Raw genomic sequence first — 22,368 nt, forward strand, 5'->3', positions numbered from 1 at the left:
CGGTGATCCAAACCAAGGCCGACCACAACAAATTTAAATCCGTCACTAATTGGCACCCACCCAAATGGATGTGTAAGTCCCAATTACGGGATTGCAAATGGTGGGTGTATATACGAATGTGAAAAATGTTTATAAACGGGCATGTGGAAGGAAGATCCGGCGGTGGCTGAAGGACATCAACTTGGGAAACCTCCCATGCACTTTATTCACAATGTTTAGGTTCAACTATCACAATTTCTGATAGTGGTAAAGGTTTTGCAAGCAGGGTTTTAAAGTTTTGTTTTAAACTAGGGTTTGAAAGGAGGGTTGAAAACCAGGCTAAGGTTGGACTTTCAGGGTCGCACGGTGAGCCTTAAATCAGTACATCCGCCTCATAGTTCGGAAGGGGAGTGTTCCCGCATTCCGAAAAGATGCATGGTAGGTTAATTAGTCAGGATAAAATGGGCCTAGGTATGGTTGTGAGTGTGAATGTTTGTGTGTGTTCGTGTGCCCGCCGATTGGATGGAAACCAGTTCAGGGTGTACCGGCCTATTGCCTGAAGGCAGCTGGGATAGACTCTGGCACACCCGCCACCATTGTGAGTAGAGGTTTGGAAAATGGATGGATGGTGAGATTTTAAAGTAGGAAAACTCGACTAGAGTTAGGGCTTTAAAATAGGGTTTAAACTAGGGTTAGGGTTTGCAGCGAGGGTTAGGGATAGGGTTTAGAACTAGGGTTAGAATTTGCAATTAGGGTTAGGCTTAGAGCTAGGGTTAGGGTTTCCAACTAGGGTTAGGGTTTCCAACTTGAGCTAGAGTTAGGGTTTCCAACTAGGGATAGGGTTTCCAACTAGGGTTAGGGTTAGGGTTTCCAAAAAGGGTTAGGGTTTCCAACTAGGGTTAGGGTTTCCAACTTGAGCTAGAGTTAGGGTTTCCAACTAGGGATAGGGTTAGGGTTTCCAACTAGGGTTAGGGTTTCCAACTAGCGTTAGGGTTAGGGTTTCCAACTTGAGCTAGAGTTAGGGTTTCCAACTAGGGATAGGGTTTCCAACTAGGGTTAGGGTTAGGGTTTCCAAAAAGGGTTAGGGTTTCCAACTAGGGTTAGGGTTTCCAACTAGGGTTAGGGTTTCCAACTTGAGCTAGAGTTAGGGTTTCCAACTAGGGATAGGGTTAGGGTTTCCAACTAGGGTTAGGGTTTCCAACTTGAGCTAGAGTTAGGGTTTCCAACTAGGGATAGGGTTTCCAACTAGGGTTAGGGTTAGGGTTTCCAAAAAGGGTTAGGGTTTCCAACTAGGGTTAGGGTTTCCAACTTGAGCTAGAGTTAGGGTTTCCAACTAGGGATAGGGTTAGGGTTTCCAACTAGGGTTAGGGTTTCCAACTAGCGTTAGGGTTAGGGTTTCCAACTTGAGCTAGAGTTAGGGTTTCCAACTAGGGATAGGGTTTCCAACTAGGGTTAGGGTTAGGGTTTCCAAAAAGGGTTAGGGTTTCCAACTAGGGTTAGGGTTTCCAACTAGGGTTAGGGTTTCCAACTTGAGCTAGAGTTAGGGTTTCCAACTAGGGATAGGGTTAGGGTTTCCAACTAGGGTTAGGGTTTCCAACTAGGGTTAGGGTTTCCAACTAGCGTTAGAGTTAGGGTTTCCAACTAGGGTTTCAAACAAGTGTTAGGGTTTCAAAGTAGGGCTTAAATTCGAGTTAGGGTTTTAAAAGTGCACGTTGATGAGGCCAAGAGTTGCATCCACAGCAACCTCCCCTTTCTTCTCCTTCATTAAAAAACAAAAATTAAAATTGCCCCATGAAAATTGGCTGGTCGCCCCGCACATCCGCTTTGCTTTGCTCGCCACGGCCAACTGACGCCACAAGCTTTATATTATTAGATTTTATGTAAGACGAACCTTTGGCCATGCTGAATAAAGCTGCTCAAAGTCCACAGATATCACATCTTGGACAATGTACCTGGTAGAATTCAAGGCTGTTTTGCAGAAATCTACGTATCGACTTTTTTTTGTTTTTTTTGTATAAAATGTGGCAAATGAGATTCTCACTGCGGTGCTGCTATCTGCCACAGCTCACGCCAGACACTCACTTGGAGACCAACCAACATTTTCATTCCCCTCCTCCTCATTCGTCTCCATTTTCTAGTTCCCTTCTTTTCAAGGCGCACATCCTTCTCATTCTTTCCATTTCATCTCGTCAACATTTTGAACACGACACGTCATTTTACAAACGATGGCGATAAACTATACCAAACTGTCACCATATCGCTACATTGGCGCACTGTAATGAGAGCTCATTTAAGATTAGTGTGCGTGGGGAAATTGTATTATTTATTTATTTTTTTTTTTGGGAGTTATGCGATATAAGGCAGCGCCTGTTGCCAACCACTCTTATCCCACATGTGTTCGACGCTAGCGGCTGAATGAATTCGGGATTAAATATGAGCGTATGTCTTTAATCTCGACGGATACCTTTTATTTAGCCTCAGGCTCTCACATTCAAAAGGGAAAAACATCCCAATTTAAAATATATTATTTATATTTTGATACATCTTGCATAGGGCTCACTACTGTACATTTCTTTTAATTTAACCTATCATTTTAATTGGTCATTTTAGTACCACAATATTTTTGTTCACAGTTATCAGACTGTCAGAATCTTCTAATGTCATAGATTCTTTGTCTCATTAACATAATTTGCTGTTATCCTCGATCAAAAGCTCCGAATTCTTCCAACATACACGGACAATTTCTACTGTAATTGCAATCTCTTTACATCACATCTCTCGGCCAACTCGAATGTCGTTGCCGTGATAAACAGCAAGCGTTAAATTGATCGACTTGTCTTCCACCAAGTAAGGAAGATTGCGGTCGTGATTGAAAGAGCACATATCACACACGGTTTCATTTGTATAGATTTTATTGTGGGGTAAAATGACAAGCGTTATTTTTATTCATATATATATATATAAATAGCAATCAGCAATCGCAACAAGGGACGCTCACACACACACACACACACACACACACGCACACTAGACATGACTACCATGGACGTGGGACGCGGTGATCGCAATGCACTCAGTGGAGGACAATCACTTGTGTTTTAATCTGTGCAATCGGAACGAAGCAATTGAATGAGCCGCTCAGGATGTAAAAGGAACAAAGGACAAAGTGGCAGAAAAAGTGAGGGTGAGGCGTGAGGCAGGAAAGACAGACTTCACAAACGATATACACGCCAAAAGTCCAAAGTAAATTTTTCAGATGCAGTTGTCATTGGGATTGTTAATGCATAGAAAGGTGTCCATTGTCATCATTATCAAAGCTCGTCTTCAACACGATAAATCACAAGTAGCCACTCTCGATCTCACGCTAATTTCTAATCTCTCTCTCGAGGATCCTAGTCTAGTCTAATTTCCCTCCTTTTTGTTTGGTCCAAGGGTTTTAATCTTTCATACAGACAGGTGCTCTATTGACTCGTCTTCAGGGAACAATCTTAATAGGAGTTGGTATTTTTCCCTTCTTAAAGCTGGAATAAGCATCACGGTCGATTTTTGATTTTACCACTTTGGGCTGGCAAAAAAAAAAAAAAAATCTAATTTAATTTTATTATTCTGGATTAAAGGTTAGTGAGCGCCGGACTGTAATGAAACTCTCGGGGTGCGCTTCAAACCAGACAGGATCAGGCTGTGTATAGCCACGTTCAACATGAACGCAAAGGGGCAGGCGGGAAAAAAAAAATTAATGATTATTTTTCCTTGAAGGCACGGGAGAGAAGTTTGGGAAAGTTACGTTTTTTTTAAAAATATCTCTTCATTAAATAACACTGGTCAACAGCAAATTAAAATCACAGATGGCTTCATGTGTCTCTCAATGTATTTTTGACGATTTCAAAAATGTCTTTTCAGGTTTTTAAAATATTTTAGTTTATGTTTTAGAATTTGATCAGGCTTGCGCAATTCAGATTTTACAATGCGTTGTAATTTATAGCTATGACGTTTCCCAAAAAAAAAAGAATATTCCCCCCATTGCAGCATATATTACATATTTATTATTGTTGTATTATTATTATTATGAAAACCTGATGTTCCGAGAAACGAAAACGATGGCAGATTTGGAATCAGCCCCAAAAAAACTTATTCGGAAAATTGCATCTTTGATTAAAAGATTTAAAAACTTGTTGACCAGTATCATGGATTTTATTGACTGCGATTACTTTTGGATTTATCGAAACGTGGAGCTCGGTATGGTCAATTAGCATTCTCAAATAGGTTACGTTTGCTCTCCCACCAAATTCAGTGCAGCGGTACCAGAACTGGACTAAGACTCCCCGACCCACGCCAACACGTTGCCTTGAACCACATCGGTGATCTCGCAGTTGAGCTTGTTGAGTCGCCCGTCCAGGATGAACAGGGACTCCCGCGAAGGGGTCATGAGGTACTGGCCGAACATCCCGCCGCCCACCACCGCCCGGTTGCTGGCGCTCCACGGCCATTCGTACGGCTTGATGGCCTCTTTCAAGCTCTTGATCATCTTCACCTTGCCGCTGTGCAGCTCCACGAACAGCACGTCGGTTTGGCGGCCGGAGCTACCGAACACGTTGTACTGGTGGGCCTCAGTGAAGGAGCGCTGGAAGGCCAGGTCGGAGATGTGCAGGTTGGTGTGGATGTCGAAGGGCTCCCCGATCTCGCCTCGCTCCGAGATGGTCTGGATGCGCATTAGGCCGTCGCCGTCGTCCACGGTAACGAGGTAGCGGCCGTCCGGGGACACGTGGGGCGTTCCGGTGACGTCGCGGTTCTGGCCGACCACGCCGTCCGTCACGCTGTCCACGATGACCTGAGGCTGCGTGGCGCCGGTGGAGTCTGGCCGGCAATTGACAAAGTAGTAGCCGCCCAAGTGGGTGTAAGCGGCCGACTTGGGGATGCAGTTATAGTCCCGCAGGCTGATGTTCTTCACATAGGCCGTCGTCTCCAAGTCGATCTTGTGCAGGACAGGCTCATTTCGGTGAAAGATGAGGCCAAATCTGTCGGCAATTTCAAGAGAGACAACACAAAAGATTGAATCAATAGCTAATCATGACATTTCTGTGCTCGAACCAGTAATCTGCGATGGCTGGACCAGTCGCCACTTTGTTTCAGACTGAGAAGTCATCAACTCTTTGGATGGATCACAACCATATTTTGTACAGACAGACAACGACACAACAACTACACACTTGGGTCACATTCTGGACCATCCACGCAACGATTCATTTTAGACCACTTGCTGTGTCAAGGATCCGCTAAAGATTTAGGGTGAAAGACATACTGTATTGATAAACCCTTGGTTGTTTGCGGCTGAAATATGCACCCCACACTTTGAATTGGTCTTCAGTCAATCATGGCGACTTTGGACAAGAGGTGGACGACCCCATTGGATCGGTGTCTAGCACAGAACTCAAATTGGCAGGTCACGCCTGATCACCTTTCAGGCACAGGACTCGGTTTTAGAGGAAGGCAAGGCTACACCTGAATTTTTTTTCTCCGGTTGAACTCAGGGCTGACTTTGGGAGAAAGGTGGACGACCCTGGATTGGTCGGTAATCAATCATAGGGTTGATTTAGGACAACTTGTAAGTCCCACACTTAATTGATGACAGGGTTCACATTTTTCAATAATTTTTTTTTTCAAAAACTAGAATATATGGTACATTAAGAAACATTGTTATGTCAAAATAAATACATCGATGTTCATATTCTTCTTCTATTTTTGTCAATGTCATATCGTCCTTGGGGCTAACTAGTACCTGCTGGAACATTGTTTTTTTTGTTTTTGTTTTTTAAAAATTTTCTTTCTTTTTTTTTTTTTTTAAGGACAATGTACATTAACTGAGCAAATGTCATTTGTCTTGCTCGATCCCTCCTCTCTGCAGAACTGGTCACCCCTCCCCTCTCTGCTTGCAGAGAAAGAGAAAAAAAGGTACCATCCCCAATTAACTTCAATTAACTTGCCTTGTTTCGCCAACCATACATCCCCTCAGCTCATTACCCATGATTAGCAGTTATTGAAAACTTTACTTTAAAATATCACAGCTTTAATTATTCCATGCTTAATTTATAGCTAATGCTAATTTACAAAACCCGTCCCTAGAAAGGTTTTTAGTCAAACACAAAAAAACAAACATTTAAAACATGGTCAACTTTGAAGTATAAAAAAGTATAAAACTAAAAAAAAAAACAGACAATTGCAATGGCGATGTTCTTCTGTCTAATCATTCTGCGCACGCATTTGTGATGCCTCCAGGCTTAATTCTAATTACCTAGGGGCAACCGACATCAACATTCAGCAGACAGTATACAGAAATGTATAATCCAATCCAGAGGAATAATGTTCGAGGCTGAAGTAGAAGTGATAATGCATCTTTTTTTTTCTACATTGCATTTACATTTACATTTATTCAAGCATACAGTCTAGTGCTAAGGAACATTAGTTACGGTCCCTGCAATGCGACACTGCCGCATCTGCTTATTTGGACCTGGTCCACAAAGTTTCTTGTGTTGGTAAGCAGTTCTCAACCTACTAAAGTTGATCACAGGCTGACTGAGAAAGAGGCGGACTAATTCCTGGATTTCTACCTTCAGTCATTTACAAGGCCGACTTTTGGCTAAAAGGCTGAACACTCCCTGGATTGGTTGATTTTGTTTAACAGAGCTGTTTTGTGTTCATCACAATAAAGATCATAATGGATGTGATTATAAATAATCACTTGGTATGCTTTGGGATATTTCAGGGACACACCTTATATGAATAAGTACGTATTCATTCCGCAATAGGCCAATCTTTTCAACCTAATGGTCTTTTTTTTTCCTGATGATTTGAAGACTCCAGGTACCTTATTGACATTCTTTAAAAGTTTCAGCATTTGCCTTTATCAAAACAAGAACCAAACTAATTTGGAATATCTAATATATGATTGCTGAGGACGTTTTGAACTTCTCCGCATGACTTGGCAGGCACAAGTCCTCAAAAGTCTTTAGACTTTTAGGATTACAGGAATTATGTGAATGCCATTCAAGCCACTGAATAATATGAAGAAGAAAAGGGTATACCTTCACTTTTGATAACTAGACTGAATACAAATCCATTGTCTGAATTCTTTTTTTTTTTTTTTGAATGGTCCAGTCTCTATTGCGGCCTCTGCTGCTCTTCATGTTGAGCAACCTCCATTGTTACAGAAAGACGTTGCCACGGAATTGCAGAAAGCCTCCCAAAAGCCCAAGAATCTGTTAATGGAACTTTATACTCAGACGGTTGGATAAGGTACGCACGCTTTCGACAGGGACCGTCTGACTGACGAAGTCTGACGGGCATCTCAATCTCGACATCGTTCGTCATCTTTGTATGCCGTTTGAACATTCAGCAGCCGGCGGGGCACACTCGGAGTGCATATTATCACGGTCTCTGTCAAGGCAATCATCGATCCACAGATTGCATCGTCCCTCAGCCGCCAGAAATCTTTATTTGTACGTGTCGCAGATGGATAAGAGACAGATTTATTGGGCTGTAAACAATCTTTTACATACACCGAATGCTGGTCAAATTCAGAATTCCGATCACGTTTTGGGTTTACCATTTTGGGTCGGCAGTAAAAATAAATACAGTGAACCGAAGCAGGGAGGGAGAGTGGCGAGCCGATGCTGATATGGGAAAGATGAAAGGTTGCAAACAATAGGGAGGAACTCTGGGTAACAGGCTAGAACAATTTCAAACTGGAGTGCCGGGTGGTTTAAAGCGCAGTGATGAAGTGGCAGAACGAGGCAAAATGGCCGCCCTCTGAAATGCTACTTTGTTCATATTCCACAAACATATTGTAAAGACAATTAGCTTAGTTTTAGGTTTTTACAGGATACTGTTTCTTTGGGCGCTAGTCATTACTTAATCTAACCGAATAATAGTCGGACAAAGTTGATGTGCGGGCGGGATTATGTAAATTAGTTGAACTGTTGCGTCACAATTTCGACTGAAAGTTTACCTGATCAACATGCACTACAATGATGTTTTTTTGTTTTTAATTTGGACAATATGTTTACTTCAAGTATATCTTTAAGTCCGTTTTACACATCACACGCAGATATCTGGCTCCGATCGCAGTTTTATCCACATTGGCGATCTGAGAATATCCAAAACAGCGAGTTCTCCCTCTATCCGCGTTAGTGTAAATCCAGTTTTCGCGACCTGCCAGAAAACAGTTCTTGTACCTCTTTGCTGCTGAACTGTTGAAGAAAGTAAAATCTGTTAGATTTCATGGATTTTTGTCAGGTATCCAAGCATGAATCGTATTGATTTTGAATAAGGTGTCGCAAAATGGTTGAAGTTGCCGCACTCACATCTCCAATCGATCAGAATTTCTGTTGGGAGTTCAAGCAATCCAAAAGGATGGCCTTCAAACGCTTCTTGAGATCTCACGGTGCGGACCCTATTGATTGTACGCTCGTAGAAATACACCATGAGAATTCTCCAGTTTTCGTTTTTCTTCAGCCTCAATCACTGACAGATGCAGCTTGACGTTTCCTTACATTGCTTGATTCATGGAAGCATGTCGGGAATTGTTCACACGAAGCCTTGTTTGCATTTTAGCACCAGCGCCTCCATCACGGTGTGATTTTTGAATGCTTTGGTCTTTGACCCCCCCCCCCCCCCCCGGGGCCAAACTATCAAGTAGGAGAATTCTAGCATTAAAAAAAATTAATAAATAAAAAATGTAATCTACATCTGACTCTGCTTGTTTTGAGGCTTTGCTGCTCGGGCAGTGATTTTTTTATTTTTTATTTTCAACAAAAAGCAAAGGCTTCAAAATAAGAACTAGCTGCATTGGTTTGCTGACAAGAGGTTTGATTCCCAGTCAGAATAGTTGTTATTGGAAGATTTTTAATATAACACCCTGCATAAATCTGCTTATATCGCTAATTCTATGAATGATATATAAGCGCATCAAAAATACACGGTGTCACATAATATAAAACATTGCTCTCGATTTAATGAGCTCTAATACAAGAGCTGTATCAAAAATCCTGCCCAAAAAGTCAGACGTGGTTGACTTTGAAGCTCTTGTAATGTACAAAAACATGTTTTTAAGTGTGAAAATTAAATTCCTACCCACTTTTTATGTCATAAAATCTTCACCACACCTAGTTTGAGCACAAACATACACATTGCTGTGTTTTTTTTTTTTTTTAAGGGCATCCGAAAAAAAAAAAAAAGTGGCGTCCTAGTGGATCTAATTACAACTGCGTTAGCGTAGCAACCCGACCTTGAAACCTTCAATGCACCACGCACACTTGCACAGGGTGGACGCCACTACTTCTTCCTCTGTAAAATGTGACCAACCTCCTGCTTGCTGGTCACCTCCGTGTGACATCAGTCAAGTCTAGACACGGCATTTTTTTGGGGGAGGTAACGAGGGCTACTCTCAGCGTATTTCTCATGATGATTTCAAAAATATACATGTAAAGTTTTCAAAGCGCATCTCCGGCAGTGTGTAAGTTGCCGCGAGACGTCTGTTACAGAGTCTTCGCCACATGAGCATGTACACAATGTAAAATGAGTTTGAAATCATTTTGGGGGCATTTTTAGTGTGTCATCTCTGGCAGGACATTATCCCAGTGCCCTGTAAATAGTCACTATAATATGAAAACATTGAAAGCATTGAAAATAAGGCAAAGTAAAAATAACGCTGTCTGTACTCTCCACGCCGGATGCCTGGCAACGTAATTACACCGCCTACCTGCTCTTGGCTTGACTGACAGGCGGGTAAAAGCAGGCCAGTACAAGACGGCAGCAAACAAACCACCTCAGCATTCGGGCCGACTAAAAGCCCAATAGGTGCATGGATGATGTACTTACGCACCTTACGCTGTCCACAATCAGGCTGGTGGAGGGGATGAAAAAGTCGTCCGCCCTGTCGAAGCGGCCACCCACCGGTTGCGTGTGCACCGTGTGGTGGGAAACCCTCACGCTCACCTCACTGATCACCTGGAAGGATATTTATGAATAGTTTATATTTTTGAGTAGCTCAAAATTAGCCTGTTAATAATTTTATTTCTTTATTTAGCAAACCACAATATACAATATATATATTTGAGAAATATGTGATTAACGCGTGACATCATCACAAGGCGGCGCGCAGGCCAACGAAGGACCCCAATACAATCTTGCAAGCCGATCACATCCCGTACCCACAATTAGCAGTTAGCATCGAGCTAAAAAGCTATAAACAAAACTTGTGCTTTTCTTTTGGAAGTGAGGACATTTTTAAGTGACCCTAAACTTTTAAATCACACATCACATCACACATCACCAACATCCACGTCTGAATCCACTCAATGCCTGATCCAAACGCATCAATGGGAACAAAGCCCCAAAAACGTCAAAACCAAAATGAAAGATGGAGATTTTCCTTTACCTGCAGGGTAGGGAAGCTCTTCTGTCTGTCCCCCCAACTGAGGACCCAAACCTGGTCTCGAGACTTGTCGTAGTGCAGCTTGACAGGATACGGGTCAGTGCTGACCGTCTGCATCACACACACACACACACACACACACACGACTGTCAGCCCTTCAGCCATCCCAACGGACTGCATTTTATGTTTGTGTAAGTTGCGCTAAGGTTAACGTTTGACTGCAGGAAGCATGCGGCGTAGCAAAAAAGAGACGGGGAGGTTGATTTGTTATGCCATACTCCCGCTCATTCTGCCATCGGGAGAAAACAGGTGTTGCGGTTTGTTGTCAACCTCCTGACTAGCAGCTCCGATTCCATTGAGGAAGAGCTCACTCTTTCCTCTCAAGCTTGCATGAACTTGACATTTGTATAGATAATAAGCCCTCACCGATATGTGCACTTTTCTGTTGAACCGATCCGCAGCTATTTGTTGACACTTTCAACTGTTTTCAGCTTGCTCAATTTTTTTTTTTTTTTTACAGAGATACCACATAATTGAGCCAAATATAGTAACTGGTGTCAAGGAAGTACACTGAAATGATCGAGTACATCTCAACCAAGATATTTTTACGTTAGGCAGAAGATAAGTTTAGCCTGGGTTATTACAGGAAAAAACAAGTGTCAGAGAATAACCTATTACAAGGAACTTTGACGAGCAAAATACCTCAGTAGCATCGTCACACAGTATAACATTGTCACCAAGTCCAGCGGCTAGGATGTTACATAAAGTAATCATGAGGGGTGTCCTGATCCAATATTTGTATCGGAATAACGGCCGTAGTGCAGCTATGGCGAGTGATATTTTAAACAATTTATTTTAGTGTGTATATAATATTTACACTTGAAAATGACCATCAGCACTGAAATAAGTTAGTGTATTTTTTTTTCAATACCCGTGTGTGCAGGTATGTGCATTGTTGAAAGGTCACTGTTAAATAAATAATTCTGTGAGAGATTTATTCTTTGAAGCATTAAATATTAAATATAGAGTAAAACAATCCCATGCGGAATCCTGCTGTAATGTTCCTGACAGAATTTTAAATTGGGAAAATTACCATAAATTGTTCAGGAAGTGAATTGCTGTGAGCTGCCAGCACTGTGAATATGATTCGATCATGAAGGTTTCTAACTTGAGCGATGGTGCAACTAAGTAAAAAATTTGGGCACGCCAGTTTACAACCAGTCCAAAGTCTCGAGCCCTGCTTTGATTTTTTTTTTTCATTTATTTTATTCAAGTGCAGTACGTTCTCATGTTTGGGGTTGAATTCATGCAACCTATATGTTTGGATTGAATGGGTCATATTCTCATACGTACCGTTGCTTACTATTTTTATTTATTTTAATACTAAAAGTTGGTCAAGTCACTAACAATTTATACGAAAAAAAAGTAATTTAAACATGATCATTCCTGCTGATATTGTATTGGACGATATCAGTATAGAAAATTACTCCAGGCGGCAATATCGGTATTGGACCAAAAGTGAAAAAAGTTGTATTTAAATACGGATTCTGAACCGCTCCAGATATTCGAGGCTATAAAGCGTTTTTGCATAGTGTTGATGATTTCCATAATTGCGACATAATATTGTTGGTGTTAAAAGATGGATACGCCCCCGATCCGGAAGGTTCAGGTATGAAATGCCGCCAAAAGAACCTAGCACCATCAAGGATTTTACGATTCATCAATTCCTATTCAGGCTACTATTACATTAGCGGTGTCATCACTTTAGTACAAAAAAAAAAAAATACAGTTAAGAAAATAGAATAAAATCGAAGAGCTCGTGTACTAGTGGATTCAGCGGCAGGTTCGGGTGCTTTAATTAACAGCTGCTAATATAACGCAGTGGAGCTCAACCTCCAGGCGGCCTAAATAAATGAGCCGCTGACAGTTTTGAGGGAAGCTCAGCCTGCTTAGCGGCGGCTGGACGCCTCGCTTTTCCCGTGAGGCCGGCAAGGCGTAAACAGCCATCTGCAAGGGGAGGCGAGACACACCCAGAAAAGCCAGCGACATACATGACTGCACTCACAGCCACTTAGTTTCAAACAGGAACAAGCATTTTTAAAAAATGTCAACCTCTAATTTGATGTTTTTCACTTTTCGCGGGGTGGTTCTGGTCCTTGTTAACTGTGGAAAAACAAGTGATTACTGTCATAAATATCAAATGTCTTCCACTGTCGTTAACGGAACAATTATTATTTATTTTTTGAAGTAAATAAAACATTCTGAAAAATATAAAAGGTGCATCTTCCTGCGTATATAAGGCTGGAGTTGGTATCAGCGCTGTACCGCCAATTGCCTCAATAATTTAATGCATTCTGTGTGCTATTAATCATTGCTGGCGCTGGCTTACCCAAACTGCTTTAGTTAGCATTTTTTGCTAAATGATGCATCGGCTTATCGAGTTTGACTGCATACCAACTGTTTAGCTGGTGACATGAATTAATGTTAATTGAGTGTTAGTGTGTAAATTGAGTTACCTGGACAGCCTTCTGCGACTGGACGTCCACGATGAGCAAGCGATCCAACGTGGGCTGTGCGGCGTAAATAAATTTGTCCTTGACGTTGACCGCCGCCGACCACACACACTTCTGCACTTCGTCGTCTTCTGACGCGGGACACACTTCCTCCTAAACACACGCACGCACGCACGCATGCACAACACGGTTTGCAGTTATCTTATCAACAGTGTTGCTGTTCCTTTCCTGCCTCCTGACAAATGAGTTTTTTTCCCACTTTCTACCGCATAATCCACACAACAAAGCCTGCACGTTCCCACGGATGTTCAGATTCCAGGCCCTGGCAGCTTTTTTGCCTGGCTGGCCGACGTCGCTATCCTCTGCCCAGCCGTCTGTTCCCGACTCTGCGGGGCGATTTAGAGCGGCTACAGGCCAGGAGAGATGAAATAAAAAGGCTCCGGGATGTTGGAATTAACGTCTCTTGTGTGTATTTATAACCGCAGAAGCAGTGCAGTGACAGGTGCCTTCCCGCTGGCCAACTTGTCTCGGTTAAGAAGGGGCATATACCGGTCTTGTCCTCTGTAGTAGTGCAGTAAATCTAGACTGGTGCTAATGTCCAACCAAAGGTGTCAAATGCAAGTCAAAAAGTAAAAATCCTGACACAGGTGCTTCTACTCAGCCGGCAGGTAAACAAGCTCCCAGGGAGCTCATTTCTGTTCATGACAAAAAAACGTAATGCCTAACATTAGCTGCTAGCATGAGAAGCTAACACAGTAGTCAACAAAGAGATAGACAGAACCAGCCACCGAAGAGCTAAGACAAACTTCAAAAACTGTTCGACGCAGACATATGGCAGCTAATGCGAGTTTATAATCAGTTCATGTTCTTCTTCAGCATTACAGATAGCTTAAAAGTAGAACAGCAGTCACTTGTCAGTCATATGGTCGCTCACAAGGGAAGCTAATGTTGGGATCTACGTCATCACTCCAAGTTAAATATTACAAAGATCTGAATTAGTCAATTGTTCATCAGAAGTTGGTTAAGCCAAGCCAACATAAATGGGAGCTAGCAAGAAGCTAACGTAGTAGGTTACATCACAAATTGGTGGACTCCAATGTATGACAGCAGTCACAGATGATCCAAATTAGTCATTTCATCTAAATAAGATGGATAATCTTCCTCTTTTTTGACGGTGTGCACATGCAGGGGGGGCTGCTGTGTCTCGGCATGTCGCATGCTTTGTATGGGTTTGTGTGTGGGCGAGTTAAATATTTTGTCTTTGTTCCGTATGGAATTCAACAGCAAGCAGTATATAGATATTTTTTTATGAATTCATTAAAATGCAGAATTGCTGCTTTTATTTCTCATTTCTTAATTGTTCTTTCTAGAATTTAAATCAACTAAATAAAGTCTTGCTAAGGCAAACATGGAAAGTATTGTCGCGACACCAATTTACTGCAGCATATGATCGGTTGCTAAAGTAACCCAAAAAAAAGGAAAATCCAATTATCCACACAAGCGTCTCACGGGAAGAGAGAACTTCAAAACAGTCTCAGCAACATAGAGATACAAAGGGATACAAACATACCGCGTATATAAAAAAAAAGACTAACTAGCATTGAAATTAAACTTGAATTTGCTCAAAATGACTTCTTAAATCAACAACTTTTTGTTCAATTTCAGGCATAGGTCCTTGAAAGGTTTTGGTGCGTCCTGGTATGATATTGAGTGAATTTATTGAGCCATGAGTCTTGGAGACATTAAAATGTGTCCTATTATGATGGACATGCCCACCAAATTTGTGTCGATTGCTGGCGTCCAGGCTAATTTTAGTTTTTTTTTTCAGCCATCCAGGAAGCACTCGTGACCGATGTTTTGGGAAATCTCTCACCATAAGAGCCAGCAGTTTCTCACTGGGCTTGATGTGCCTCTGTATCTCGCACGCCACCGGTTGGATGACTTTAATGCCGTCCTGGTAGAACACGTAGAACATGTTTCCGATACCGAGACCTGTAACAACAAAGAACGTCACTCGCCTGATGAACGAGGCCCCGCACTGTACAGCCTAAAGTAAATAAGGCAGCGTGCAATCATTTAATCCCTCTTGTCACAGTTGGCTAACCCAATTACAGGAATTCAATTAAGCCACTTTAATGAATGCAGCCATGGAACCGTACCTTCATCCCGCCACAGAATGTTGGCCACTGCCAGGCAGAAAAAGAGAAAGAGAACATTGAACATTAAACGCCACAATCAATAACATCACATTTGTGAGACTTTTATAGGAATGGTTGGCCCCCGCTATCCGATGCAACAGATAATTGAGTCCTCTGCTCGGAAATCAGGATTTCACGCCGACCGTGTTTACGCTTACGGGAATCAGCTTAAATCAACAAAATAATTTGGACTGAGCCTGAAATGCTAGCAATGCAACAGACACGCCAGGATGCCTTGTTTCTTGTTGTTCGCTACATTTTTCATGTAGTGTATGAACTACAAACAATGTTGAATTGATTTTTTATAACACGACAAGCATTGCCGTTAGCGCATTTGCTGTGCATTTGTATTTGCCAAAGGAGTTACTTACTGTATATTATCCTCTTCCTATGGGGAGTATTAAGGATCAGTTAATTGATTCCAGAATGTTAGATTCAAAATTGGATGTTTGTGATCAACTGTTTGTGGGTTTGCAACGTTTGTGAATAGTACTACAATTTGTGATCAGAATCACAATTGTACGTTTGGGTTCACAATTGTACATGTCCAGTTGTAAGATCAGGATCACAATCGTGAATTTGGGATCAGGATTGCAGTTGTATTTTTGTGATCTGGATTACGATTGTACATTTGGGATTCGGAACGCAGTTCAGCATTTGGGATGTAGTTCACAATTGGACATTTAGGATAAGGGTCACAGGTGGATGTTTGTCATCAGGATTATATTTGTATGTTTTTGATCCCAATTGCACATTTGGCATCGGGATCACTATTGTACATTTTGGAATCCGGATCACAATTGAACATTTGTGATCAGAATTACAGTTGTATGTTTTTGATCCCAATTGTACATTTAGGATCCATATCACAATTGGGCATTTGTGATCAAGATCACACTGACTGTTTTTGATAGGCGGCTCAGTGTTAAGAATAATCCAAATAGACATCTCTTACTTGCTTCCGCGTCATTTATTACCGTACTTGACAAATATTTCCAAAATTTGTGCACAGGAACGGGTCAAGTTGCGTGATAAACTTTTTATATTCAGTGCGACCTGTGCAACGGGTTGCCTCAGATGCCCCCCGACTAAATCATCTTTCAAGCGAAGGTGATTTTGATGCTTCATTAACATGGATTAATGGCCCATCCTTCTGCTCTTAGAAGCAGCAGACCTTGTTTTTTTTTCTCATTAAAGACATTGCGAGGTGGCTAATGACACTTGCAGTGCCACACCAGCGCTCGGATACTTCTAATAGCTGGATGTGTTGAAACCCCCCTACCTGTTACCTCGATCATTACTTTGTCCGTCAGGCTTCTTCAAAGAGTAAGCAGTTTTACTGTTTTAGTTGATCGATAATACAGCAGTCAAGTTTTTCTTTATTAGTAACAACAATACCTAAATTGACTGTGTCACGCAGCAAACATCTTTCCTTTTCAATATATCATATCATATAGAATCATAATAAAAGAATGTAACAATATGAAATGTACTGTGCATAGTGTAGAAGTTGAATGAAGGCTGTTTACCTTTAAGGGGCGTGGCCTATTGAGTGATATAAGGAGCTCGAGTGGGTGTGTGTTTGAGCACCTGCACGCGAGTTGTCTCATTGGCGCTCTTTGAGTGTTCTTGAATTGGCTCTTCTTGCCCACATGCGGTGGCCTTGAAGTTTTTCAATGAGGATGGGTGAGGAAGGGTCTGCTCCACTGTCATTTTCAAGGTTGGAAACAACTTTACTTATGCACAAACACCAGTAGGTGGCAGTCATGAGAGAAAATATGCTGCTGGCGCGTAGTGTTTAATTCTGTTGCTGCAGTTTGTGTTGAAATATCCATTGTTTAAAGTTGTAACACAAAGACGCCAATGCTATGCTAACATCTATGGCGTTTTGCATTGATTGTTAGCATTAAGCTAAGCTAACTCTCAAAGCTTTGTGGATGTTTGCAAAACTCACAGAGTAAATCTTTTTGATTTATGTCGAGTTTGCAAGTAATTTTCAACTTGCCGGTGGCAACAGCCTGGAGATTCTTTTTTGATGACTGGTTGACTGCCAAACGGCTGATTGTTCTGAAGCCAGTTCGCTTCGTCCACCATACTCTCAAGTCAAAGCAAAAAAAAAAGAAATTGCTTGACAGATGGCTTATACCGTTCTATGATGATTTTATAGTGACAAGATTTGGACTGTGTTTTGGAATGAGAACAACTGACTGAGTCACTCTAGCGAAGAATAGATGCGCCGATTTACCGAACTTGTTTTCCATGCAAATTCAAAACTGTGTCCTTAATGCCGACCTTCTCTGCCGATTGTCTGCCCATCCCTCACTCCCATCTTCCATTTCCCGACGTGCCGTCCAATTTGCGGGCCAATTGGCGCCAATGCTAATCTGTCCCGCTGCACTCATTTTCCCGCAGAACGGTGCCGGGAAAGAGACAAAGCAGCGGGGGTCGAGGCGTAATCTTTGGGAAAAAAAAGCGCTTTGTCGAGTGTTTCCCCTCCTGTGCACTCTTGCGTATCTTTTTCTGCTCATTAAAAAGCGTCACAAAAGGAGTGCTGTGTCGTCGGCAAAATGGACGGCGGGTGGAAAACGGGAAGAACAATGCCGTTTATGCGAGAGCTTGCCAGGGATGGAAACATAATAGAAAAAGAGCGGAGTCATACGAACGCCATATTGATGCTATTCATCACCCGGGGTCGGGAAGACTGCGGCTGTTTTGCGCGTGCGAGGGGCCCATACATCAACTTCAGCGCTCATATAGCAAAAGCAAGCCGGCCGACGGCGGTGGGCAATCGCTTTGCTGTAGCCGCTCGCCATAACTGTTTGCGCTGGATGCCAAAGCTCAGGGGCATCACGCTCGGGAGGTCGGGTGGCAAGGTCACGCTGCGATTGGCTCACGGCAACGGCGATGCGAGCCAGGCCATTTAGACTATGCTGGGGATATTTGACCAGTGAGAGTTTAGAGAAAGGGTAGGGGGGGCAGGCCATTCATTGAAAAAATAACTTAAATATATATGTAAATTTGTTTTATTCCAATAGTAAATAGATTATTTTTTTAATAAATCCAATCATTGATTTGATTTTTAATTATAATGAGCTTGATTTATTTAACCAATAATGAAAATATTTAAGTAAAGTTGTTTATATTGAATGATTGAATTAATTTAAAAAAGGATAAAATTAATTTTCAATTATGATTATGCGCAACACCTATTTGCTGCAGGGCGGAGTCTCCAAAAGTGTCTGTATTAATATCTTAAAGTGTAAGTACACCACAAACTATGATTCCAAAATACTTTTCATATCTTTTCAGAGTGCACTACCCTCTAAATCAGAGGTATTCAATTAAATGTCACAGAGGTCCACGACGCAAATTTCTTCCAATTAAAAGGTCCGAACCAAAGTCCAACTTCCCGAAATGTCTAGCCTATGTTCACATTTTTATATAGTTTCAATATTTAGTCATTTTCAACAGAGTGCACTTATATACGAAATATTTAGCAATGTTCCCATTAAACACCTTTGCCAGTCAAACAAATATAAGGCATTTATTTCAGATTCAAGAAAATGTGGCTCCAGGAATTTAAGGGTGCCGCTTCCAGAAAAAAACTGTAAAATATCTCCTGCAGAAATATATCAAGTGCTAAGCATTGAGTTAACATCTTTTACCTTTTTTTTTTTAAGCAAAGAGTTATCAGCCTAAAAAAAACGGAAAGCCTAATTATCCAAGTAAAACAGGTCGACATGTTCAGTACAAAATCAATAAAAATGGCTGTCCTCATGAAAAACTAATTCAAAATAAGCTTTGACACCACTTTTTCTTTTGAATATTTTTGTAACTTCTGAGTTTGTGACTGCCCTGCCAGTGACTTAATTCTGGTTTGCAACGGATTCAGGGCCATTGGGATTTGGTAGATTATTTCACACATCTGGTCTGTGTGTTTTCCTTTAAATAATGTTTGTGCAACCACATTTAAGCACTCCTTCGCAACTTCCCCATCACTTGAACGTTTTTTTATGTTTCCCCAAAATCCATGATACTTTTACTGAATATTCGTTTGCATGCCGCTGGGCTGTCAACGAAAATGTAAACATCTCTTATACTGCACTCGAAGTTCGATGTTTTTGCGTGCGCTCACCTCAAACTTCTGCGGATAACTTTGCAAAAAAGGGCGGAGCTTTGTAGTGGCGCTTCGAAATGTTGCGACGGTTTCGGAGCATATGATGCACACTGGTTTTGAATTGGCTGCAGCCAGAACCAAACTACATTTCTCCATCCATTCATTTAAAACAAGACGCATCGACCATGCTAACTTTTTAGCAAGGCATACTGTTAGCAGCACTCTTTTCCGGTCTGCTGCGCAATTGGCAGTGGATCGTAAACAAAAGATTTGATTGGCTCAATTCAGTGACGCCTTTTGCGTATTTACTAGAATTGCAGAGCCAACGTTTGCGAATGCGCCCTGAAAAAAAATCATGAAAGATTGGCCATGGGTCCGGTCCGAACCATTTGGTGATGCCTGTTCTAAATAAATAAAGATTTTTTTTTAAAAATGCACTGAAAGTGTACATGCAGTCTACCCCAGCCTCCACTAACCACCCAGGCTAAACCTAGCTCCACCCTGACATACAAAGAGGTTAGCCTCTCAGTCAAGACATATTCCAACATACTTCCTTGACACCAACTTGCGGCATACTAGAACATTATACAAAGAGCACAAAAACACCAATAGGTGGACGACACACAATGTCGCTGTGTAGAGCCACCAAGCTTTGTCACACCAGGCAAGGTGTGTCCTTGAATGAGAGAAACATTGTCAAGGAAGAATAAAAAAAATAAAGACTTGGCAACAGTCTTCACAATCAGATAAACAAAAGCGACATCGTGCGAGATATAGAAATGCGTACTGACTGCCTAATTGCTCCCAGTTGTTTCAGTGTTGTCTTTTCATTGCGGCCCTGCCTACTCTGTGCAATCTCAATATAAACAGCAAACATCTTCCATCCAAAACACTTTGAGCACTGAGCCAATAGAGTATGGATTCAATGGAATCTTCCGCCCATTGTTGTCTTTGTCCATTATCTGTCAGGGATAAGAGAGGCTGCCAAGTTGAAGAAAAGCATTGAATCTATTTCAATATTTTATCTAGGAAATATCTTGAATCAAATCAAGGTCATTTAACAACCAGGCAAAAGACAGAAAATAAGATCGTGGCCCATCTTCGGGTTGCGTACAGTACAATGCAAATAACACAAGCGATTTATTATTTATTTATTTTTGCTCGTACTTTGTCCGACTTTTCAGCCCACTTAGCCTTCCAAGACGGCGTGTTCTGTTCCCGCTGAGGTCATTTCTTATCTAACAGACCTTCACTGTGAGTCATAAAGTTTGATGGGGAGGATTTAGCGCAGTCGTGAGACCAGACGGCGATCCACAAGCACCGATGTGCTGACGTTTTGACGAGCGGGACTTTGCTATAGCCAGATGATGGCCTTAAAGTAAGCTTGTGATGGCCTGCAAGGATATCTTTTTTTTTGGAATACCGTAAAACCACCACACGTTGCAAAGACTGTTAAAACCACCAAAAGTTGCATAGGTCTAAACTAGGATCAACCTTAAGCCCTCAAAGGTTACAGAGGTACAAATAGCGCCCCACAAAGGTGCCCAGGTTAAAGTAAGACAACCCTAAATCCACCAAAAATTGCACAAGTTCGGATGACTGTTTCCCCAAAATTTGCCCAGTTTAAAGTAAGACAACTATAAATCCCTGAAAAGTTGCACACGGAAAACAAAGGTTGGAGAGGTCAAAATGAGACTAGCCCAAATCTCCCGAAAAGTTGCACGTTGATATAAGACTACCTTAACTCATTCACTATAAGGCGAGTAAAAAAAAAAAAAAATGGAACTTTGACGTATTTAGCCGTCAATGGTAGTAAATGAGTTAAATACTTTCAAAAATTTGACATTTTAAAATACGAAACTTTGACGTATTTAGCCGTCAATGGTAGTAAATGAGTTAAATACTTCCAAAAATTTGACATTTTAAAATACGAAAATAAATAAGTTGGACAATTAAAAAAAAAAATTTAAAAAAGACTGTAAAGTGCCCCAAATTTGCACGGATTGAAGTAAGACTAACTTCAATCTCCTAAACGTTGCACAGGTTAAAAAAAAAGAACTTACTGACGTTAAATGTCATTAAAGTTGCTCAGGTTAAAGTACGACCACTTCTGTAAAGCTGGTGCAAGTTGCACAAGCAACATTTAGTTACAGAGGTCCAAAAAAATGTAATACCATAAATGCCCTAAAAATTGGGCAAGTTAAAAGAAGACAACTGAACCTCTCGATACTGTAAATTCCCCAAAAGCTGCACACATTAAAATAAATGTAAACTACTAAATGTAAACTTTTGCAGGTTCTCTGTGTGAAAGGGGTCTGGTGGGTCGACTTAACGAGGCTGAAAATGCCAGCAGTTATTTGAATAATCAGTCCAGTCAATATGTCAACAAACAACATTCTGCCAAGACGACTTCATTGAAAGTTGGATGTATTTTTTTGAAATTATAAGGTGGGCACACTAATTAACGGTGACCTTTTATTAAATGTCACACATTGTTTGAGGGCTGGAGAGTCGTTGTCAGCATGCGGCGGTACTCCTCAGGGTAATTAAGCATCCCAAACCACATCCCCCCACACACACACACCCACCCCCACACGCACACGCACGACAATCTTATGCTAACTGCACCCACGGTGTCGTCACTTGTTTCTTTGGTTAAAAAAACATGTGGGAGGGCAAATCAATTGAGTTATTTTTTGCAACAACAAAGAATTTTGTGTTCTTCTGTTTTCATACAGTTTCCATTTCTCTGATAGTTTGAATATTGATGCACAATAGGTTTCTGTTTTTAGCATCTGGCAGTTCGTAGCGGGTTGTTCGACAACTGCGCGACAAACTGTGAAAGTTTGTCCCACACATGAGAAATCTCTCATGTGTTTTGGTGCGACGTCATTTATTTCACGCTTTTCGATTTAAACAATGTGCCTCTTAACATCTTGATTGAGGTGATTAGTGTGATCATTTTGATCACAATGATGTGCGCTTCAGAAAATGCGTGGATGGATGAATTGTGAGATTAAATTTTTATAACTTTTTCATTTGTAAGTTTAGATTTGACTGCAATCGAGCCGGCACTACTGATTTTGTTTTTTCTTTTATTAGCACAGCACGCAATCAAAGATTACGTAACTG

The 22,368-nt window shown here is 41.4% G+C and overlaps 1 protein-coding gene across 3 annotated transcripts in view; it reads right to left on the reverse strand.

Annotated features, from left to right (window-relative positions):
- Positions 1–2,873: 2,873 nt before the first annotated feature.
- The window catches only part of fstl5 (follistatin-like 5), a 108,950-nt gene continuing 89,455 nt past the window's right edge, over positions 2,874–22,368 (reverse strand). For all 3 annotated transcript variants that reach the window (XM_088292909.1, XM_088292910.1, XM_088292912.1), the window contains 6 exons: positions 15,081–15,107; positions 14,795–14,913; positions 12,925–13,074; positions 10,412–10,519; positions 9,857–9,981; positions 2,874–4,994 (listed from right to left, as the gene is read on the reverse strand). In XM_088292909.1, coding sequence (XP_088149035.1) covers positions 4,292–4,994; positions 9,857–9,981; positions 10,412–10,519; positions 12,925–13,074; positions 14,795–14,913; positions 15,081–15,107 — 1,232 coding nt within the window. In that variant the 3' untranslated portion in view covers positions 2,874–4,291. The remainder of the gene's footprint in view (positions 4,995–9,856; positions 9,982–10,411; positions 10,520–12,924; positions 13,075–14,794; positions 14,914–15,080; positions 15,108–22,368) is intronic.

The sequence above is a fragment of the Idiotropiscis lumnitzeri genome, chromosome 4 (genome assembly GCF_059441095.1).
Source record: "Idiotropiscis lumnitzeri isolate Australia: NSW breed Sydney's pygmy pipehorse chromosome 4, RoL_Ilum_1.0, whole genome shotgun sequence".
In the NCBI taxonomy this organism is placed as follows: domain Eukaryota; kingdom Metazoa; phylum Chordata; class Actinopteri; order Syngnathiformes; family Syngnathidae; genus Idiotropiscis; species Idiotropiscis lumnitzeri.